This window comes from Capra hircus, chromosome 10 (assembly GCF_001704415.2).
Source record: "Capra hircus breed San Clemente chromosome 10, ASM170441v1, whole genome shotgun sequence".
Lineage (NCBI taxonomy): Eukaryota > Metazoa > Chordata > Mammalia > Artiodactyla > Bovidae > Capra > Capra hircus.
In genome coordinates, this window is record NC_030817.1 from 79668128 (window position 1) to 79689242 (window position 21115).

At 51.8% G+C, this 21115-nt stretch overlaps 1 protein-coding gene across 1 annotated transcript; it reads right to left on the bottom strand.

Moving 5' to 3' along the window:
* Window positions 13875-15580, bottom strand: CEBPE (CCAAT/enhancer binding protein epsilon). The gene is made up of 2 exons (XM_005685252.3): window positions 14962-15580; window positions 13875-14402 (listed from the first exon to the last, which is right to left on the bottom strand). The coding sequence occupies exons 1-2, from the start codon at window positions 15469-15471 to the stop codon at window positions 14067-14069; spliced, it is 846 nt and encodes a 281-aa protein (XP_005685309.2). The 5' UTR covers window positions 15472-15580; the 3' UTR covers window positions 13875-14066.

The window sequence follows — 21115 nt, forward strand, 5'->3', positions numbered from 1 at the left end:
ATGGTTCCCAGTGCATCCACAGGAAAAACAACATTGGGCAGAATCCTACGGACAGACTTTGATGGGTCATGAAAAAATTATGGTCCAAAGTAACCAAAAACCTAGGAACGTAGAGGTGATAATGTGGCCTGGAATAGTGCCTAGGTGGCGGAGGGTCTTACCTTTGTTTTATTTTTATTTCTACTTTTTTGAAGTTACTCCTATTTATGTTTCTTTTCTTTTGCTCTCTCGACACTCACCCAGAACTCCCTCAGACCCTCTCTCAGCTATTTTCTTTTTTCCTACCTTTATTTTAATATCTAGATCTCCTAAATGGTAAGCAGAACAAGAAATCAATAAAAGGGTTTACGCAACCTGAAATGAATGAGACCAAGATCCAAGACTGCCAGGAACCTATATTGTTGGAAGGAGAACTTGGCAGCAAGGGAAATGACTTAGGGGAAGAGCTAGACAATGGTGTCTGGGCAAGGTGCATTAGTCATGCTTAAGGTGATGCTCCTCAACCTGGTGCTCCAGTTATGAGGACTCTGTTTCCACTGCAGGGGACCCACGTTTGATCCCTGGTCAGGGAACTAAGATCCCACAATCTAGGCAGCACAGGCAAAAAAGAAGAAAAGGGGACTAGGAGCCGTATGTCCTAGAGATGGGTAAACTCCATTACTGTGGAGGGGAGAGGTGTCCCACAGTAATGGGCCCCATGTGAGGGATCCTTGTTTTCAGAAATACCACTTCGTATAATCGCTGGTGGCGCAACAGGAAAGAATCTGCCTGAAAATGCAGATGTGGGTTTGACTCCTGGGCTGGGATGCTCCCGTGGAGGAGGGCATGAGGACCCGCTCCTGTATTGCCTGGAGAATCCCATGGACAGAGGAGCCTGGCGGGCTACAGTTCATGGGACTGCAGAGCGGGCCACGACTGCCGCGACGGCACAGCAGCACACAGGTCAGAGTATGAGTGAGTGTTTAAGCAACACAATTTCAGATACCTAGATTCTGGAATTTGAAGACTTCTAGGAATGTTTCCTTACTTGCTGTTACTTGCTGTATTTTATGATAAGGGTGGCTTCTTCATAATGGTACTTCTAGAGGTTTCTTCTGGAGAGTCAAGGTCAGAGCCCTAGGCAGCATACCAACTGAAGGCCCTTGGCAGCCAGGAAATTTCCACATATGTGCAGTGAACACCAGACTAGTGGTAAGGGGCTGTGGATATAGCACCTAAAAGGACTGATCTCTCTTTTTTTTCTTTTTTCTGGACACTTGGATCTCTTAATGGAAGTATAGTCCCTGAAAGAGTATGTCATGAAACAGGTGTGCGATGAACGGGAAGGTCTTCAGAGGAGGGTTAGGAAGTAAAGGCCTTCAGCATTCTCCTTGGCGCCCTGGATAAATCCCTAGCTGGAAGCATCTCCTTACCTGCCAGTGCCTTCTCTGCTCACTAGAGCCTGTAGTACTGCTTCTGTCAGTTTCTCACTGTTCCTTCCCCAGGGAGCCTCTTGGAGACCCAACTAATCCTCAAGACAGCTGGAATAACAGGTCTTGGATTGAAAGATTTACAGTTTGTAAGTAATAGCATTGGTAACTGGAGAAGGCAATGGCACCCGACTCCAGTACTCCTGCATGGAAAATCCCAGAGACAAAGGAGCCTGGTAGGCTGCAGTCTATGGGGTCGCTGAAGGTCGGACACGACTAAGCAACTTCACTTTCACTTTCATGCATTGGGGAAGGACATGGCAACCCACTCCAGTGTTCTTGCCTGGAGAATCCCAGGGACGGGGGAGCCTGGTGGGCTGCTGTCTGTGGGGTCACACAGAGTCGGACACGACTGAAGCGACTTAGCAGCAGCAGCAGCAGCAGCATTGGTAAATTCATTAGTCTAACACAACCAGCATGAGTGACAGAAGATCATAGTAGCCAGGTATCTGCAAGGAAATATGTAGCAGAGCATGGTTATAGCCTCAGTTACCTACTCAAGCCCACCTTCTAAGGAAAATTCATTCTAAATCAGAGTCACGGACTCAGTAGGGTACTTAGTAAAAAATGAATGAACATCAATACGTAAGCTATAGTGATTTATTGTACAGCGCAATGTATAGAGCCAAAATTGTATGGTAACTTTAAATGGAGTATAATCTATAAAAATATTGAAACACGTGTTTTCAATGTTGCTCTATGTACACCTGAAACAAATAGTATTGTAAAACAACTATACTCCAATGATAAAAAAAAAAAAAAGATGTACGTAAAAACACGTTGGGTGGTACTACCACAAGAGCACTTCCAAACTTTTTTGCCAGTGTACTACAGCCAGTCCACTTCTGATACTCATCTGAATAGCCTTTCCTGGAAGGCATGGGGCCCAGGATGATCCCTCCACCTGCACTTTGTACACTGCCCTCTCTATGCATTGATGTAAACAGCAGCAGCCAGTCAGCTCTGCTTCCTTCCATGTGGCATCTGAGAGGGATGCCTGGCCTTGTCCCCAGGGAGCAGCTGTGAAGTGAGGTTGGCAAGGAAGCACCGACTCTAAGGATGGCAGATCTCCCCATGGGGATTCTCTGTCCCGGGTGGGAATCCATTTCCCTTCTCTGAGCATTCACTCTGAAGGGCAGGGCAGAGGGTAGAATAGTGTTTGTCCAGATGCCTCAGAAGGAGACTTCTGTCTGGGCCAACTCTGTTTCATTCCGCTTTCTCTAGTCCAGCCACCCCGCTGACCAAGGGCTTGAACCTGCAGGGGCCTCCCAGCATGGGGTCTGGGGAGCAGCTTCATTTATCCAGGTGCGGGTAGTGGCAGCCCAGGCCGCTGTGTGTGGGGAATTAGAGAGTGACACCAGGATGGCGGCCAGTTGCGCAGCCCCTCAGCCCCGCAGCCCCTCAGCCCTGCAGCACATGCGCGTCAGCCAGTGCAGGAGAAGCCTGAGGCGCCATTCCCACAGGCGGTCACAGGGCCAGATTCCAGGCCAGGCCCTGAGAGACAGGAAGACAAAGAGGCCTCAGAACAAGTGAACCCCCAAACCCCTCAAGGACAGCCATGCTCACAGTTTCCATTCCACGTTAGCAGCAGATAACCCCCTCCAACCTCTCCACTTACCCCAAGCTGACTTGAGTCAGAAATGCCCTCTGCAGTTCTCCCTTATCTCACCCAGCCCCACAACAGCACCTCTGCAGTGCTGTGGTTGACCTGGTCCCAGCCCCAGTCTTTTTTTTTTTCTTTCCAAAAATTTCCTGATCTAACCTTTTGGCTGTAGCAGGTCTTCGTTGCTACACAGCTTTCCCTAGTTGCAGCAAGCGGGAGCTACTCTCCAGTTGCTGTGCTCAGGCTCCTCATTGTGGTGACTTCTCTTCTTTCGAAGCGCAGCCTCTAGGTGCACTGGCTTCAGTAGCTGTGGCTCGCAGTCGCTATAGAGCTTTGGTTCAGTAGTTGTGGGGCACTGGCTTAGTTGCTCTATGCCATGTGGGATCTTCCTGTCCTAGGGTTCAAACCAGTCTCCCTTGCATTGGAAAGTGGATTCTTAACCACTGGACCACCCAGGAAGCCTCAGCCTGAGTCTTTGAAGGCAGCAAGTGATTGGGTCAAGCCTAGGACATTGGGCACTGTCATAGGTAGCAGTCATTTACAGTCCTGGAGTAGTCAGACCTCCCAGTGTAAAGACAAAGGGCCCCACGGGAGGAGGTAGCATTTGACTGCTCCCTCTTCCTTCCATGACCCTAAGCTGTTCTCATTCTCACCGCTTCTTCCAAGGAAGCACCCAGTGAGCCTCCTACAGTTCCAAGTGCTTGGCCAGGCTGTGGTGGAAAGCAGCTGTCCCCACTCATCTCGCCTTGTCACTTGCTTTGCAGAACAGTTCTCTCTAAGACTGAAAAGGAGAGATGGTACATGAGAGGGAAACTTCAGAAGGGTGAGAGAGAGTTGGAAGGAAGGGGTTGGTGAGATATCAGTGATTCCTTCTGGCTGATATGTGGAGAGACCTTGCCCTCATTCAGACAATCCCTCCTTCCATGTCTCAAGGAGCCATCCAGAGAAACCCAGGGCATGGAGCAGTTCATGGAGTGTGGCCTGAAGACACATGACTGCAAAGTGAAGGGACCGCAGCAGGGTGGACCCACACTCTCACCCCTCTGCCCAATCGGCTCTTCCTAGAGCTTGAGGCACCTTCTGTTCCACCCTGAGGAGGTCCTTCCACTTGGTGGGAAGCTGAGTGACGTGCGCCCCCTGCCTCAGCCTGTCTGCTTCTTCCTGTTCATCACGCAGCAGTCACCATGACCACAACACTGTGGCTGAGGCTGGAAAATGCAGGGTGCAGGAGACAGTGGTATCAGCAAGGGGCCTGTCTTCTTAGTCCAGCTGGCAGCAGGCAGTGGGGGCTACGATAGATGAATATTCATGGGCCAGGTCAGGTGGGGGCAGAAAGGAGGGGACTAGGGTAATGCAGAGCTCTCCCTGAAAATGGAGGCCTAGGAAACTTGGCAAAGGTGGTGCCAAGGGATGGTGTGGGGGGTTTTCAGTGCCCATCCAAACTTCATCAGCATGCCCCCAAGTTACCCCAAATAAGCATGATTTTTTTTTTTTTTTGGCTGTACCATACAACTTGTAGGATTTTAGTTCTCCCACCAGGGATTGAACCCAAGCCCTCAGCAGTGAAAGCCCAGAGGGCTAACCACTGAACCACCGGGAAATTCCTCCAAATAAGCACAATTTAATGAAAACGACTTATATGCTCTCTTTCTTTCCCATGACATCTAAGATTGAGATGCAGAGCCAAGAAAAGGGATTTGATTTGATCCTCACCTCTTTTTTTTTTTTTTTTTGATCCTCACCTCTTGGTGGCGCTTGGAAGTGTGGGCAACCCACACATACAGGAGGAATCAGTGTTTTGGATCCCTGGCCCCCCTTTCTGGATAGGTCAGCAGTGGGGTTCCTGCCCTGACCACAAGGCATAACCATGTAGATGGGTGTCAGGGGTATGGTAGGGAGTGAAATGTCTCATCTAGCTTAGCGGTTGGGCTGGGGAGAGGATGACAGGAAGCTGGGTACCAGGATAGGCGCCAGCTAGTCTGATGAACTGAACGTCATCTAGGCAGATGGTTAGAACAGGGAGTCTTTCCCCCACTCCCTAACAGTCTCTGATTTAATAAATTGCCAAAGGAGAGGGGTTCAGGAATCTGCCCTGGTAGGAAGCACATTAAGTAATTCTGATGCTGGTGGTGGTGGAGAGGCCTAGATAGGCTAGAGGTCTTCGGTTCCCCAAATCCGAGAAATCATTCTCACCTTCACCTCCAAGCAAGTCTCTCCTTCATATCCTGGTTTCAGGAGGCTGCACCTGACAGGAATGAAGCTGTAGGTGAGCTGGAGAGGTTTCTGGGTGTTCCTGAAGCAGTACTGTATACATGTTCAATCACATGAACTTGACTTGACTGTGGTAGTTTGGGATGTGTGGCTCTCCCCAGACAGCATGGCAGTAATGTGCAGGGTTTGGATTCAGAAGCAGGGGTCCTTGCCTTAGAGGGACTTAGCAAGATGGGCGGTTTTACCTCCACATCCTAGACATACCATTCCTTTTCTGTGTGGTCTCCCTGCCGTAGCCTTCTCTGTCCCTTCAGTCTTCCTGTGCTCTTCAGCTTTCTCTCTCCAGCCTCTGTCCTTGCTACCAGGGCTCAGGATTCCCCTCTCACCTCATCTCCTTCAGGATTCCAAGCTCCCTCTGATACAGGATCTCCACTATGACAGGTTTGGGTTTGGAGGGGTTGAGGATCCTGGGGACCAGGGAGGGTGAGGGAGGATGAACAGAAGTTTGGGGGAAGTGGGGAGAAAGGAGGGCTGAGAAGGCTCAGACGTCTGTGTCTCATCATGTAGACACCTGTCTGAGGCAGCCCCTCAGGAGGGGTAGACTCCCAGGAGGAGCAGGCCCCAGGAGGAGGAGCCCCCAGGAGGAGTATCTCCCCCAGAAGGAGAAGCCCCCTAGGAGGAGCAGCCCCCAGGAGGAGTAGATCCCCAGGAGGAGCGGCTCCCAAGAGTAGATCCCCAGGAGGAGCAGTCCCCAGGAGGAGTAGATCTCCAGGAGGAGCAGTGGCAGCAGCCATATCTTATAAACGTCTCTCCATAGCCTGCTCTGGATCTAGCCTTCTGTTCCCGTCTTCCCTGCCTCACTTACATCTGGCTTTCTTCTCTTACCATCTCTCTTGAAATCCCCTTCACCAAGCTTGAGTTTTTTTTTTTTCAAGATTTGAGTGTTGTTGACTAAATCTGTAATTCCTGCTAGGAGATCCAATGTGAACTACAAGGGCCAAGCAGCAGCCCCCACCCTTTCCCCCCTGGGGTGCCAAAAGCAGAGCTGGAGTGGGGCAGTGTTAATTCCTGAGGCCTCAACTGACCTTTCCAAAGAGGAGCCTACTTCCTAACTCTCTTCTAACCCTCTTTTATCTCAGCCTAAGTTCCTGTCATTCTGAGTGGACAACTTTGAAACTTCAGAAGCAAAAAATTGGGGTTACTTCATTCTTTGTTTCATAGATGCTTGCCTGTTTCATTGGAGTTGGACAGACAAGGCTCCTGCACTCCACTAGCTCTCAGGTCAGTACAGGGTGAACTCTAAGCTGTAAGACTTAGGCATTTCCTCCACCTGTGTAGAGCACATGGTGATTGCCATTTAAGCACATGTAGGTTGACTAACACCACCTATGAGAGGCTGCTCTGTTAGCTTTGTGGGGCTTCATAGAAGCTTCTTAGAGGGCTGCCCAGAGGAAAAGTAAACTCTCAAAAAACATTAATAGAAGATGTTCAAAGATATTCAACATGTGTTAGAGGGCATATTTAGAGGACTTCAGTTCTTCTTCTGAGACACACCTAGTTTTTTTTCTCCAAGTGTCAGAAATCTTGTTTTTATTTTCTCCCCTCCTCCGGGCCTGGCTGGCCCAGTCTGGGGGAAACCCTCAGGGTCAGGGCTTGTGGAAGTGTTCAAGGTCTCTGCAGCTCTGGAGGTTTTCTGGGCTTCGGCTGCCACAGCTCCTAAAGCTTTGCTGCCCCCTTCTGGCCTTACTGGGATAGGGCGTGCCCTCTCCAGGGAAGGGGTTCATCCTAACTTCTCATAAGCTTGCACAACTTCAGACCTTCTAACACAAGCAGCACAGGAAACTCGTCATGTTCCTTTGGCTGGAATACTTCGTCCTGCCTTTGCCTGGCAAATCCTTCCTCATCTTTCAAGATCCAGCTGAGAAGTTTATTTGCCTGTTGAGACTTTTCTTTAGTTCCCCAGGCAGTGTTAGTTTGCATATCCTCTATTCTCCAAGGGCATTTCCTTCGCATCTTTGAAGTAGTGCTTATTATATTCTCCTGACATTTCTTTTTGTGCTTGTTTCCCTGTCAGACTGTGGGTAGGGGCTGAGGCTGATTCATCTCTGCATCTCAGAAGAAATATGAAGTAGGTACGGAGGGATAATGGAGGTGAGAGAGTGGAGTGTGTGTGCATGCTCGGTTATTCAGTCATGTCCGAATCTTTGTGTCCCCATGGCCATAGCCTGCCAGGCACCTCTGGCCATGGGATTTTTTTCAGGCAACAATACTGGGGTGGGTTGCACTTCCTTTTCCAGGGGATCTTTGATCCAGGAATCGAGCCCATGTCTCCTGTTGTCTCCTGCACTGCAAGTGGATTCTTTACCTGCTGAGCCATTGGGTTGAGCCCCTGGGGAAGCCCAAGATGGAGGAAGGAAAGTGTAACAAGGCAAGGAGAGGAGGAGGGCAACAATCCTGTGATTGACCCTTCCTTTGTGCCCAGACATTGTTCCAAGCACTTTAGACTCAGGTAATCCTTTTGACAACCTTGTGAGGTAGCTGTTATTATTACCCCATTTTTACAACCGAGGCAACATGGGTAGGCAGTATCCATGGGATTTGAATCCATGTATTTAGGCTCCTGGGCACAGGCTTTAATCCACCGTGCAGTAGCTTTTCAGGTGCCCAGTGTGGAGGCGAAATAAAGTGCTGAAAGGAAGAGGATGAGAAAGATAAGGGTGCAGAGAGAGAAAGGGGTAAGGAGAGGATGAAGGTGTTGAGACAGGGTGGAGTTGGAGAGGGTGAGGATGGAGATGAGAAAGGGCATGGAGGTGGGAGGTGGGAAACTAGATGGGAAGGGGACATTGATGGAGGGTGGAGGTGAATGATAGGTTGTGGGGTGTGGGTCATGGGTTGTGCAGAGGAAGTGAGGCTGAGCACAGAAGTCATCCTAGGTAGAGTCATCCATCTGGGTGCTCCATCCAGTACGATCACCTCTCAGTTCCTGCATCCTCTCATCTTAACATGCCTCTCCATCCACCTTAGCAAGCCCTCCCCACTCCCACCCAGGGTCAGACCCAGGCCTTATCACTAGAAACTGCAGTACCTATGAAATAACTGAATCAAACATCCCACTCTCTGATATGATCTCCTTTCCCTATGGTTTGTTTGCTCAAGCTGGCCTACTGTCGCTGTTCTAAACCTCACTGAAGAACCATGGCCCTTCTTGTCTCTTCACCTCTTCTTATTCGCCTTAGGTTTCAGATTCAAAACAAAATCCCTCCCCTTCCCTGTCCGTCCCATCCATCCTGCCTCCCTGGGAGACCCCCATGACCAGATGAACCCAACATCTATCTTGTCCACACTTGCTCCCAAGTAGGTAAGGACCCCTGAAGGAAGTCCCCCCAGAGGACAGACTGTTGTCACCTAAAATTGTCATCCTTGACTTCAACTGGCCACTTCCAAGATCAGAGAGCTCAGCTCCTGCTTCCACTGTCAGCAACTGGGATTTTACACCTTTAAGCCTCTTTCTTGAAGCTTCCTACTAAGTCACTTGAAATCACCTCTTTTTCGTAGTGAAAACAGAAGTACTGAGAGGGGAACAAGCTCAGCGGACTCCAGACCTGTTTGGGTCTGTGTCTGCTGCTGCGTTTCTCCCCTTTCACCTTAGGAGAGAGGAAATGTCTTCTTCCTTTGGAAGGTGGTTCCACCCCGGGATGTTCTGCATCCCCTCAGAGCATGATCTGGTTTCAGCCCTTCTCTGACCTCACCTCTCCCCGTCAGTCTAGTCTGTTTCCAACCCCAGCCTCTGTCAATGAGTGGGAAGGTCCTGCTTGGGGAATTCCTGCCTCTGCTGGGAGCCCTCAGTTTTTGCCACAGTGATTCCTACTCACCTTTGAGGTGTCTGCTTACATGTTACTTCCTCGAAAGCCTTTCCTGACCCTCACTTTTACATCAGATTCTCTTATAAGCATCTGTCACAATCATACTTTATTTCTGTCCCATAGCACTGCCTGCAGTTTAGAACCATCTATTTATTTTGGGGAGGGGGTATGTTTGTCTGTCCCCTTTGTGAATCTGTAAACCCCACAAGAGTAGGGACAGTCCTTGCTTATCCTATAGCTCCTAAAACAAGCAAAATGCCCAGAGGGTTGTAAATATTGTTTGAGCAAAGGAATGAATGAGAGTGATGAGAGAGAAGGGAGGTAGGAAGGTAGATGGAGAGTGAGGGGAAAGGACGGTGATGAGGACAGGGTGCAAAAGTGAGGCTGGGGATGAAGGGGAGAAGAGGAGGGAGAGGACAGGCAGAAGGGGTCCTCATACTGGGTCTGGTTAAGGCTTCCAGACCCTGAGTAGGCTTCCCTGGAGCTCTGTCTCTTGGCCCTGCTGCCCGTAAGGTTTGAAGGCAGAGCCAGTGGGCGGGACTAGACTTTATCTTGGGGTGCAGCCCTAACCTCAGATGGTGACAGAGCTGGAGCCGGCAGGGGTTTTGCAAACCGTCCCGATTGCAGCAGGCCAGCAGTCTCACTCGGGACGGCGGGTGGGGCCTGGGCTTATCTCCTGAGCGCAGTCCTAACCTCAGATGGTGACCAAGCGGGAGCTACAGGCGTTTTGCAAACCGTCCCGATTGCAGCAGGGCTGGATGGTCTGGCCAGGGGTGACAGTGCTAGGTGTGGGGAGCAGTCGGGTTTTGGACAGTTTGGTGCTTCAGGGTGAAGCTTGGCTTGTGGGGTGTGGGGGATCCATGCTATGTACAGCTTGCCTCTACCTAACTCAGATCTGGGTTTCTGAAAGAGAAGGGGAGGTTCCAGCTCTGCATGGGGGGGTCTCTCCCTAGTAGGAAGCCTTCCTTCTCCCAAGTCCTAGAACTCTTCTGTTGCTCCATGAAGTCAGCATTGATGGCCAGGTGCAGCCGTCATCATTTCTCCATGGGGTAGCCTCAGGGAGTTTCTGATGGGCCTCCTCAGTGAACTTCTCATTGGTGCTTTTCTGGGGCCAAGCCAGGTCTGCTTATGGGGGCAGCTGACAGGCCAGCCTGGAGTCCTGTCCAGGTTGGATCCTTCCCACTGGGGACCAGCCCCAGCTGAGTCCTGTAAGAAGAGATCTACCCACTGGTAGTGACAGGAAGTGACCGTCCCAGAGGAGTGCACAGGCCCTGGCTACTGTTGCCTCAGCATCTCCCGTATGGCCCCCTCCATCCCATGGTCCCCTCACTGGCTTGGGGCAGGGTAGGGTAGGGGGTGGAGGTGAAGAGGCCCCTTTCCACCCCCACAACCCCAACCGGGATCTTGCAACACTGGGATGGGGGCCCTGGGGGCCCGGGCATGTGGCAATCCTTGGGGGGTGGGGTGGGGAGGTGTGCACCAAGCAGGGGGAGCAGCTTTCACAAGCAGCTGCCACCGCCACCTCAGACTGACCTTGGCAGGCTCACCTTGGACAACTTCCTGCCTCTTGGTGGTATGTCCAACATCCTCCCTTCTCCCCCTTCCCTGGGGCCTAGGATCTGGGCTGTCAGCTCAGGACTCTTACACTGGTCCCAGTTTTGTTCATGAAGGAAAAGTGGGCCAAACTGTGGACTGTAAAGCCAAGGGAACACAAGTGTGTGTGCTGCGGACCTTGATTTGCTGGTTTTCAAAGTTCCCATGCCCTTGTCCCAGGACCTTGTACCTTCCCCAGGCAAGGGTGAGACTAACCACCCTTCCCGGGGGGTGCCTTCTTTCTGCCACCTCTGGAGGCAGGCATCTCTGTGGTGGGGTGGTGGGGGAAGAGGGGCTCGGGGTGCAGGGAGCCTGCTGCTTCAGAGGGGATGAAGACTGTCCTGGAGGGAGGGCGGTGCAGTTCTGGCCTACTCTTCTTCCACGTTTCTATTCAGTCAGCCTCACCAGCTCTCCTTGCTTCTTCCGGATCGGGACACCTCACAGCCTTGGCATTTGCTCTCCCCCTGCTCCCCTCCCACCCAGTTTACCACAATTGCCTCCTCTAGGACATTTTTAAGGTTTCAATTTCAGTGTTACCTCCTCCTGCTGTGTTACTTGCTGCAGGAGTTGTAAGTTCCAGCAGCAGCAGAGAGCCATCACCCTCCCAGGCTGTGAGGCAGCTGCAGAGAGTCCTTGTCCTGTCCCCAGGCGTTAGGGGCTAAGTACCTGACTTCATTCTCCTGCGGCCCACAATCTCCTGCACTGCCTGAACACAACAGGTGGAGGAATTATTCAGCTAAGAGTTGGACTTATCTTGGTCACTACAGTGTCCTCAAAAACTTGCAAGGACCTGGTATGAGAAAGATGCTCAACAAATACTTGTGGAATAATTTACCAAACCAGTTGAAAAACCTCATTCCGAAAGTGTGACTTCCGGCTACCTGTCTTCTCCCCAGGATGTGATCTGTTACAGAGGATTGCAGTGTGCCCATCACTCTGCGTCAGGCAGGGCCCAGGTATGTGCTTCTCTCACCTGGGGCTGTGGCTCTCCTCCAGACCCCGTGGCAGGCACCCACCCCAGGGAGCCCCGGGTGCTGGGGGCTGGGAGGAGACATGATTCAGAACTGTGGGAAAGAAATTGAACAGATACTGAAGCAACTCAGGTCCCATCACCCAGAACCTGAACATCAGTCCAGGGGCAGTGGTCTTGAGCTGAGAGGAGGAAATCCGGAGGTTGAGTCACTTACCATGCTCTGTACAAACCCCCCTTATGCAACCCATCCCCCTGGGCTGAAAGGAAGGTGTGGGATTCTCCCAGGCATCCACTGAGATGGGCGCCTCCTTCTTCCCAACTCAGGTAGAATAAACCATCTAGTGAGGTTCAGATCTGTGTGTCCAAACCAGACCTGGGGCTGGGGGATCCAGGGCACAGATGTAGGGGAGATGGTGCCTGAGAGGCATGGAGGCAAAGGCAGGAAAGAGGCTGAGTCCTGGGTGAGGTAGGCACGGTGCACGCAGATGTCTGCAATGTGGAGGCTCTGACCCGGGGATGTGGAGGTAGGTGGGAGAGGGAGGACTGGGAGGATCTATACTCCAGACTCTCTCCCTCTCAGAAGGTTATTCCTTGATGTCTAGCACTACTATCTCAGCAGTGGCCTGTAAGTCATTGGTGACCTAGGAGAGACTGTAACCAGCCTCTATAATCTCTCATGTCTCTGATTCTATCCGACAATCCTTGATCACTGACAGAACGGGACCCGTGTGCCCTGCACTGTTCCATATGCCTCCAAGGGGAGAGTGTGAGTGCAAAGTAGAGAAACAGGTGCATGTATGGAGCCAGCAAAGGGCCTGGGTGAGCTTCCGGAGAATGCCTCTTATCCCTCCGGCCCTCAACTATCTATCAAATGTGGCTCACACTATCTTCTTGTCTGAGGGCAAAGCCTACCAGATGATCTCTTGAGGTTGCTTCCAGCCCCTTTGAGATCTGTGATTTATGGAGCTAATTTTGGCTCTGCCTCTAACCTATCTCATGACTCTATGAGTGAGTCCCTTCCGTCTCTGAAGCCTCGGTTTCCTCACCTGCAGAATGAGAAGTTTAGATGAGATCTCTGAGGTCCTTTCAGTTGTAGCAAAAGGAAACAATAACAACTATTCACGCTCACTGTGTGCTAGGCACTGTCTATGAACATACAGCATTACTACTCCCATTTTGCAGATGTGGAAACTGAGGTGCAGAGAGAAGTAACCAGCACGAGGTCACACAACTAGCAAGTAGCAGAGGGAAATTCAAACTGAGGCTGTCAAGCACTGTCATATTATGCCTCTCAGGCTAGAGTTCTATGAAAAAACTGCTTTCCACATGGGGTTCATTGCACAGGGAGGTTGTCATCCTCCTCATTATCAATTTTATTGTATATGAACGGGTCTCGAGGCCTTTCCCAACTGATTCATCCCCCAAACACTCAGATTCTTTAAGGAACCTATGCCCCCAAGGAATGGAGGACAAAGGTGGGCACGGGTGGGTTGGAAGCATGGAGGTCTGTCAGTCTGGTAGACTGAAGTTTGGGAACTGGGGAGAAGGGATTGAGTCTCAGATCAATTGTTGCTGCGCTGATGTGCTCAGTCGTGGCCAACTCTTTGCGACCCCATGGACTGTAGCCTGCCAGATTCCTCTGTCCATGGAATTTTCCAGGCAAGAATACTGGAGTGGGTTGCCATTTCCTTCTCCTCAGATCAATTGCTGAGTGACCATAAATACATCAGAGCCATCTGGAATTTTCCCTCAGTCTCCTGGGGCAGGAAGTCCCAGAGCTACACCTCAAGGTGAGAGAGAATAGGCTAGGGTCGGCAGGCCTGGGCAGGAGGGCCTGGAGCTATGGAGATCTCCCTGCAAACCACAGAGCTCTGCTAAGGGAATGTCCAGAGGCCACTCCAGGTCCTCTAGGGTGGGAGTAGAGTGGGCCACGTCCAGGGAGAGAAGAACAGAGGGACAGATACCAGACCTGGCTGTGTGGTATGCTGGGGGACAGCTATGGGCAGCTTGTCTGCTGAATTTCCCAAGTGTTTATTTGGGCCTGGAATCGAGAGGTATACAGACCTAGCCTTGCGCATTCCCTGCCCGCAGAGCCTCCATCACACACACACCCAGACACCCACACCCCCACACCGGCCCAGGCCCAGTGCACAGCCCCAGCACCAAGTCATATGCAGTTTTATTCAGCCACAGAATCATCATGCCGGGCCTGCCCTCCTCCTTGCCCCCTGCTGCCACTTGCCCGTGGTCTCTCTCTGGCTGGGCCTGAGAGGGGCTCTGGGCCCCAATGAGGGCGGGTGTCCGAAAGGTCAGGCTGGGCTCGGGAGCTGGGGCCCTCAGTCTGCCAGGTGGGCTCAGCTGCAGCCCCCCACGCCCTTGATGAGGTTGGCGGCCTCAGGGATCTGGCGGAAGAGGTTGCGCAGCGTGTCCAGCTCCTGGGTCAGCTGTTCCACGCGGCTGCGCAGGCGCTCGTTCTCGGCCATGTACTCCAGCACCTTCTGCTGCGTCTCCAGGATGCGCCGCTTGGCCTTGTCCCGGCTCTTGCGCACCGCGATGTTGTTCCGCTCCCGCCGCAGCCGGTACTCCAGGCTGTCTTTGTTCACCGCCTTCTTGCCCTTGTGTGAGGGGCCCGCTGGGGAGGGCGCCTTGAGGAGCGGGCTGCAGGGGGGCGCGGCAGCGGCCAAAGGGGCCTGCAGGGGGAGGCACGGAGGGAAAGGAGTGAGGGTGTGGGGCAGGAATCCCACCAGCCGGAACACGCGAGGGGCGTCCGAGGGACGTGGGATTCAGGGCTAGCTCCTGGCCCCGTCAGAACGACCACCGCCCTGCCAGGACCCGCGGCTTGGACCCATACTGCCTTTCCTGTCCCCCACACGCTCTGAGGCCATTTTCCTTCCATCTGTCTTGAGTCTCCAGTTCTACCCTCAGCAGGCATTTCCTCTTCTAGAAGCAGGAGGCAGCACAGAAATGAGAGGAGGGGGCTGGTGGGCAGCAGAGAAGCTGGAGGGGGGTGCCCTTAGATCAAGGCAGGCCAGCTGGTCACAGAGACTGCAGGACACATGGGTTCCAGCCACACAGTGGGGCTTCAGGTGGGAGTGAATTCACAGAGAGGCCAAGCGGGGTCATGGCTAGGTGCAGAGCACAGAGGGCTTGGGTGGGTAGATTTCACACAGCAACACCACACATGGACCCCGAGCACACGGCCTCCCTCCAGCCCCTGGGTGGCAGGGAGGAGAACTGAGCTGTTCTTACCTTAAGGACGCGCAATGGCTGGCTGGGTGACGCCAGGCCTGGGGGCAGGTGCATGGCTGTCTGTCCACAGTGTGCCACTTGGTACTGCAGAGGGTTGTAGCCGCTGCGGCTGGCCCCCCGGCTGCCCTCAGGCCCCCTAGGCTCCTCCTTCACGGCCACGGCCCTGGGGTCGTAGCTCCCTGGGCTGCTGTAGATGCCAGGCCCCAAGGCCTTCCTGTCGGGGCCGAAGGTATGTGGGGGATAGGTGAAGGGCCGTGGGTCAGCCGGCAGGTAGTGGGGGAAGGCAGGGGTCCCGGGGCCCTTAAGGCCTCGGGCCTCAGGGGCCGGCTTCACGGCGAAGAGGTCGGAGAGGAGCTGTTCTTCCCCAGACTCGATGTAGGCAGACAGGTCGATGGAGGCCTCATGCTCACACATGTCCCCCAGCTCCCCAGGCCCCGCGCGGGCCCCTGAGAACTCCAGTGGCTGCTGGCCAGCGCGGGGCTCGCACTCGTAGTAGGTCCCGTGGGACATGGCCGGCCCGCCCCCTCGGCTCCCCGCCCCTGGCCGCCCTGCTCTTGGGGCACCCTCCGGGATGCTCGGCTGTCTGTCTCCCCCTGCCCTAGATCTGCCCTCTCCGATCTCCGCCGTCACCCACTCCTGTGTGGTCTCTCTCCTCCCTCCTCTGCTGTTTCCTTTTCCTTCCTCTGTAGTCAATGCCTCTTTTCTCTTCCCTTTTTTCCCCTCTCTCCCTGGGGTGACTCAGGGAGGGGCAGGGCGCACCCCAGAGGGAGGGATGTAAGCCTTAGAGAATCGGAGCCTCTGGCCTATTTAGCAGATGGGGGCTACTCTGGTCAGGCTCCAAGCCAGGGTTCTAAGATGCCCGGGAGCCAATGCTTCTGGGAATGTCTCCCCCTCCTAGTCAAGTCCGGGGGGCGGGGGTTCCAGAATTCTCGTTGAGGGCAACACCTCACTCTGAGTGTCCTTCTTCCTCTGACTTCCAAATGTCCTGTGCAGAAAGTGCCCAGTCAGAAGGAAGAGAGGAACCCTCTTCCAGTGCCGACCCCCAGCCTGATCCGAGCTCCTCCCTGGACACACCTCCTTCTCAGTCCCCCCCCTCCCGCTGCAACAGTACTGGGCTCCACCTACCCCCAGAGCCACCCTGTTCCTTTCGTAGTCCCACCTCTCCAAACCACTCTCCTGGGTGCAGGTCAGGGATGTTGTTTGAGGGGTTTAGGAAGCAGTGATGGGCTTCCCAGATGGCTCAGTGGTAAAGAATCTGCCTGCAGTGCTAGAGACGCAGGAGATGCAGGTTCGACCCCTGGATTGGAGGAAATGGCAACCCACACCAGCATTCTTGTCTGGAGAATCCCATGGACAGAGGAGCCTGGTGGGCTACAGTCCACAGGGTCACAGAATTGGATGCAGCTGAAGCGACTGAGCACAGCACACACAGAGGAAGCAGTGATAAGTCTGGGACCAAGCCATACACTAGGATCTGTCTTCTGGAGCAGAGCAGGCTCTTCTAAGTTTTGCACGGGGTCTGTGCAATAGCCCAAGCCTTCACATGTTTCCAGCCCAGGCTACCTCTAGCAACCTGGCACTGTCCCTGACTGCCCTGTCTTGGCAGGGCTGGTCAGGGCTTGGGCTCCATGCCCCAGACCCTGGCGGCCTCAGCAACAGCTGCGCTCCTCTGGTGGCTCCAGCGCCTGGCCTGTGCTGCCAGAGCCTCGGGCTGGCGCTCTGCCCTGTACAGGTCCTGAGGGCTCTGCCCGTTTCCTGTGGCCGGGCCGCAGGGCTCAGGAGCTCGCTGCAGCTTGGTTGCTCTTTTTCCTTCTGCATGGCCGTTCTCTGACCTCGATGCGTGTCTCTTGGGTCCACTTCCTCTTGTGAGGCTTGACAAAAGCCTTCTCTTTTGTCATCACCTCTTCCTGGGGCTCTGTTTCAGGGTCTCAGGGAGAAGCCCACGGCTCGCTCTCTGCACTTTTGGGCTCAGACCGGGCCCCCTCGCCCTTCCCCTTTCTCTTTCCTCTGGGAACTCCTTACTCCCTCCTGTCAGAGACACTGGCTTTTACCTGTCACATTTCATCTGCAAAAGGGAGACAATGTTGTTGTTTAGTTGCTAAGTTGTGTCTGACTCTTGCCATCCCATGGACTGTAGCCCACCAGGTTACTCTCTCCATGGGATTTCCCAGGCAAGAATACTGGAGTGGGTTGCCATTCCCTTCTCCAGGGGATCTTCCTGACCAAGGGGTTGAACCTGAGTATTGGCAGTTCAATACGGCAGGCAAATTCTTTACCACTGATCCACCTAGGTACAGTGAAAAGGAAAGGACACATAGAAATGTGTCACTGATTCTTCTGTTACCAGCAAGTGCTGTGAGTGCCCTGTGGAGGCCAAAGTTTTTTTAAATTGGGCACAAGGGCCAGACCTCAGTGGTGCAAATATAGAGGGCCTATGTACCATATTGTTGTTCAGGGGTTCAGGTGTGTCTGATTCTTTGTGACCCCATGGACTGCAGCACACCAGGCTCCCCTGTCCTTCACTACCTCCTGGAGTTTGCTCAGATTCATGTCCAGTGAGTCAGTGATGCTATCTAACCATCTCATCCTCTGCTACCCCCTTCTCCTTTTGCCTTCAATCTTTCCCAGCATTAGGCTCTTTTCAAATGAGTCAGCTCTTCACATCAGGTGGCCAAAGTATTGGAGCTTCAGCATTAGTCCTTCCAATGAATATTCAGGGTTGATTTCTTTTAGAATTGACTGGTTTGATCTCCTTGCAGTCCAAGGAGCTCTCAAGAGTCTTCTCCAGCACCACAATTTGAAAGCATCAATTCTTTGGCTCTCAGCCTTCTTTATGTTCCAACTCTCACATCTGTACATGACTACTGAAAAAACCATAGCTTTGATTATACAGATCTTTGTCAGCAAAGTGATATCTCTGCTTTTTAATATGCTGTTTAGGTTTGTCATAGCTTTCCTTCCAAGGAACATCTTTTAATTACATGGCTGCAGTCACTGTCCCCAGTGATTTTGGAGCCCAGGAAAATAAAATCTGTTACTGGAATCTTAAAAAAATGATACAAATCAACTTATTTACAAAACAGACTCCCAGACATAGAAAACTTACAGTTACCAAAGGGGAAGGTTGGGGGACAACTTGGGAGTTTGGGATTAACATATACACACTGCTGCTGCTAAATCGCTTCAGTTGTGTCCGACTCTGTGCGACTCCACAGACGGCAGCCCACCAGGCTCCTCCGTCCATGGGATTTTCCAGGCAAGAACACTGGAGTGGGTTGCCATTTCCTTCTCCAATGCATGAGAGTGAAAAGTGAAAGTGAAGTTGCTCAGTTGTGTCCAACTTAGTGACCCCATGGACTGCAGCCCACCAGGCTCCTCCGTCCATGGGATTTTCCAGGCAAGAGTACTGGAGTAGGGTGCCATTGCCTTCTCCGATATACACACTACTATATATAAATGAAGGCCATTTGAGCAGGTGAGATTTTCACAAGACTATTATCATAAGGTTTTTGAAAGGTTCTGGTTAGAAGATCTATCTTTTCATTTTAAAGTTCCCAGTGGTAGAAAACCACTGAGATTAAAAAACAGAAAAAAGTTGAGAGATTCGATTTGAGTCAGAGTTACCAGCCTAGGCATCTGCTTTTATATATATTCTTTTTTCAGATTCTTTTCCATTATAGGTTATAAGATACTGAGTATAGTTCCCTGTGCTATACAGTAGGCCTTTGTTTTTCTATTTTATATATAGTAGTAGTGTGTATAGGAGGAGAAGGCAATGGCACCCCACTCCAGTACTCTTGCCTGGAAAATCCCATGGATGGAGGAGCCTGGTGGGCTATAGTCCATGGGGTCCCTGGGAGTCGGACAGGACTGAGCGACTTCACTTTCACTTTTCACTCTCATGCATTGGAGAAGGAAATGGCAACCCACTCCAGTGTTCTTGCTTTGAGAATCCCAGGAACGGGGGAGCATGGTGGGCTGCTGTCTGTGGGCTCACACAGAGTCGGACACAACTGAAGCGACTTAGCAGCAGCAGCAGTGTGCATATATATAAAATAGAAAAACAAAGGCCTACTATATAGCACAGGGAACTATACTCAGTATCTTATAACCTATAATGGAAAAGAATCTGAAGAAAGAATATATATAAAAGCAGATGCCTAGGCTGTTAACTCTGACTCAAACAAAATCTCTCAACTTTGTTTTTTTTGTTTTTTTGTTTTTTTAATCTCAGTGGTTTCCTACCACTGGGAACTTTAAAATGAAAAGATAGATCTTCTAACCAGAACCTTTCAAAAACCTTTAGCCTTCTGATAATAGTCTTGTGAAAATCTCACCTGCTCAAATGGCCTTCATTTGAATACACTGGAGCTGTACGTAAATCTCACTTTTGGGAACTTGTTTTTAGGTTAACGATAAAGGAATTCACACTCATTTAAGTACCTTTGTCCCAGCATCAAAAAGCTGCATGTAACAGAATCGCTGAGTCTGCCATCTTTCCCTCAGTCCAGCTGCCTGCCTAGAGCACCAGTGCCTGCTACTGACGGATGGACAGCAATCATCCACCTCCACAGCAGCCGGAACGAGACAAGAGCCCGGACTTCGTGGGGCAGCCTAAGCTTGGGGCCCCTTTCCAGGGCACCACACTGGTGGTGACGTGAGGGCTCAGCCCGCCTCTGCTAGCATTTGTTGGTACATTGCTAATTTCCTGGTCTGACTCATCCTAGGAGGCAAATACTGGCCCATGTTCATTGAAGGAAGAGCTTGGCCGAGGCTCAGCATCTCCAGTAAGCACACATCTGTCTTGTGGGGTGTCGCTTCTTCACCTGTGTCTCTAAAGAGAAGACACGTCCTCTGTGAGACTAGTTCTCATGCTCAGAAGCGTTTAGATCCCCCGACAGTCCGGCATGGATCTAAACTCTGGTCAGGGTAGAAACCCACAGGTTCTTCCCCGGGGCCTCTGATGGCCATGCTGCATCTCCCTCCTCCTTCATCAGGATGAAACAGTCCCCACCAGACCCCTCAGAGTCATGGGACTTGAGCTTTTCTGAGTCCTGGCTTCAGGAGGCGGGTCACAGATGCAAAACTAGCAAAGTTTTTCTGGTTTTGAGAAACCAAACACAGACATCTAGGGATGTTCATCAGCATGGGACAGTACTTGAAAGAGAAGGCAGAAATGAAGTAAGAACCTGGAGGAGAGAAGCAAGACGTCACCCTGAGGGGAATGACTGAAGGTCTGGAGAAAAGAACTTCTCCCAGGCACTGCGTGGCATGGCATTCGGGCAGAATCTCCTTTCTCACACTGATTTAGTGATAAAATATGGAGTGGACCCACAGGGAGAGCAGACGCCTCAAGAAATAGATGGATAATTGGCTCTGTTTGCATGCTTGCTGCTGTAAAAAAAATAAGCAAATAAAATCTGTCACTGTTTCCACTTTTTCCCCTTCTATTTGCCATGAAATGATGGGACCAGGTGCCATAATTTGTTTTTTTAATGTTAAGTTTTAAGCCATCTTTTTCACTCTCTTTCACCCTTATCAACTATGTACCACACTGAACGTTAAAATAAGATGTGAAGATGTAGGGCTCCCTGCAAGTCAGGCAATTACCCCTCTAGTTAGAGGGCCCCCTGTTTCTGTGCATAGCTTGAGGCAGTTTCTCCAAGAGCTCTGACCTAGCATGAGGAATCTGCTAGTATCCAGGAGACAGATCTCCAGTCCCTGAAGGGGAGATTTCTATTTTCTCTTCATTTGGGAGGATCCTGTGGCAAACACTACCAGCCGGGAACTGCTTCAGTTTTGCAGCAGTGCCTCAGTTAACCACCAGGTGGTAATATTGATCCAAAATTCAGGACTTGAGCGGCTTCTGTGCTCAGGAATCAGGTGAACAGTAGAGGGCAGGCTCCCACAGCCCTGGCAAGGGCAAGACGCCCTGAATGAGGAAAAGGAAACATGGCCGAGATGTGGGTTTGCAGGGCAGTTGCAGGGAGAGTGGGCAGGCAGAGAGGACTAGGGCCAGGCCCTTGTCTCAGTGAGGAGGAATTCTACCCCTTCACCCCCACGATGAAATAGTCATGATGGTTAGGGCGTTGCATTTTCTGGTGGTATGCTTTTTCAATCATTGAAACATACACGTTTTCTTGCAGACCATTTC

Coding starts and splice junctions, on each gene's coding strand:
- CEBPE (XM_005685252.3), bottom strand. CDS start 15,471: ATGTCCCACGGGACCTACTACGAGTGCGAGCCCCGCGCTGGCCAGCAG. Junction 14,403..14,961: donor AGCCATTGCGCGTCCTTAAG/GTAAGAACAGCT, acceptor CTCCCCCTGCAG/GCCCCTTTGGCCGCTGCCGC.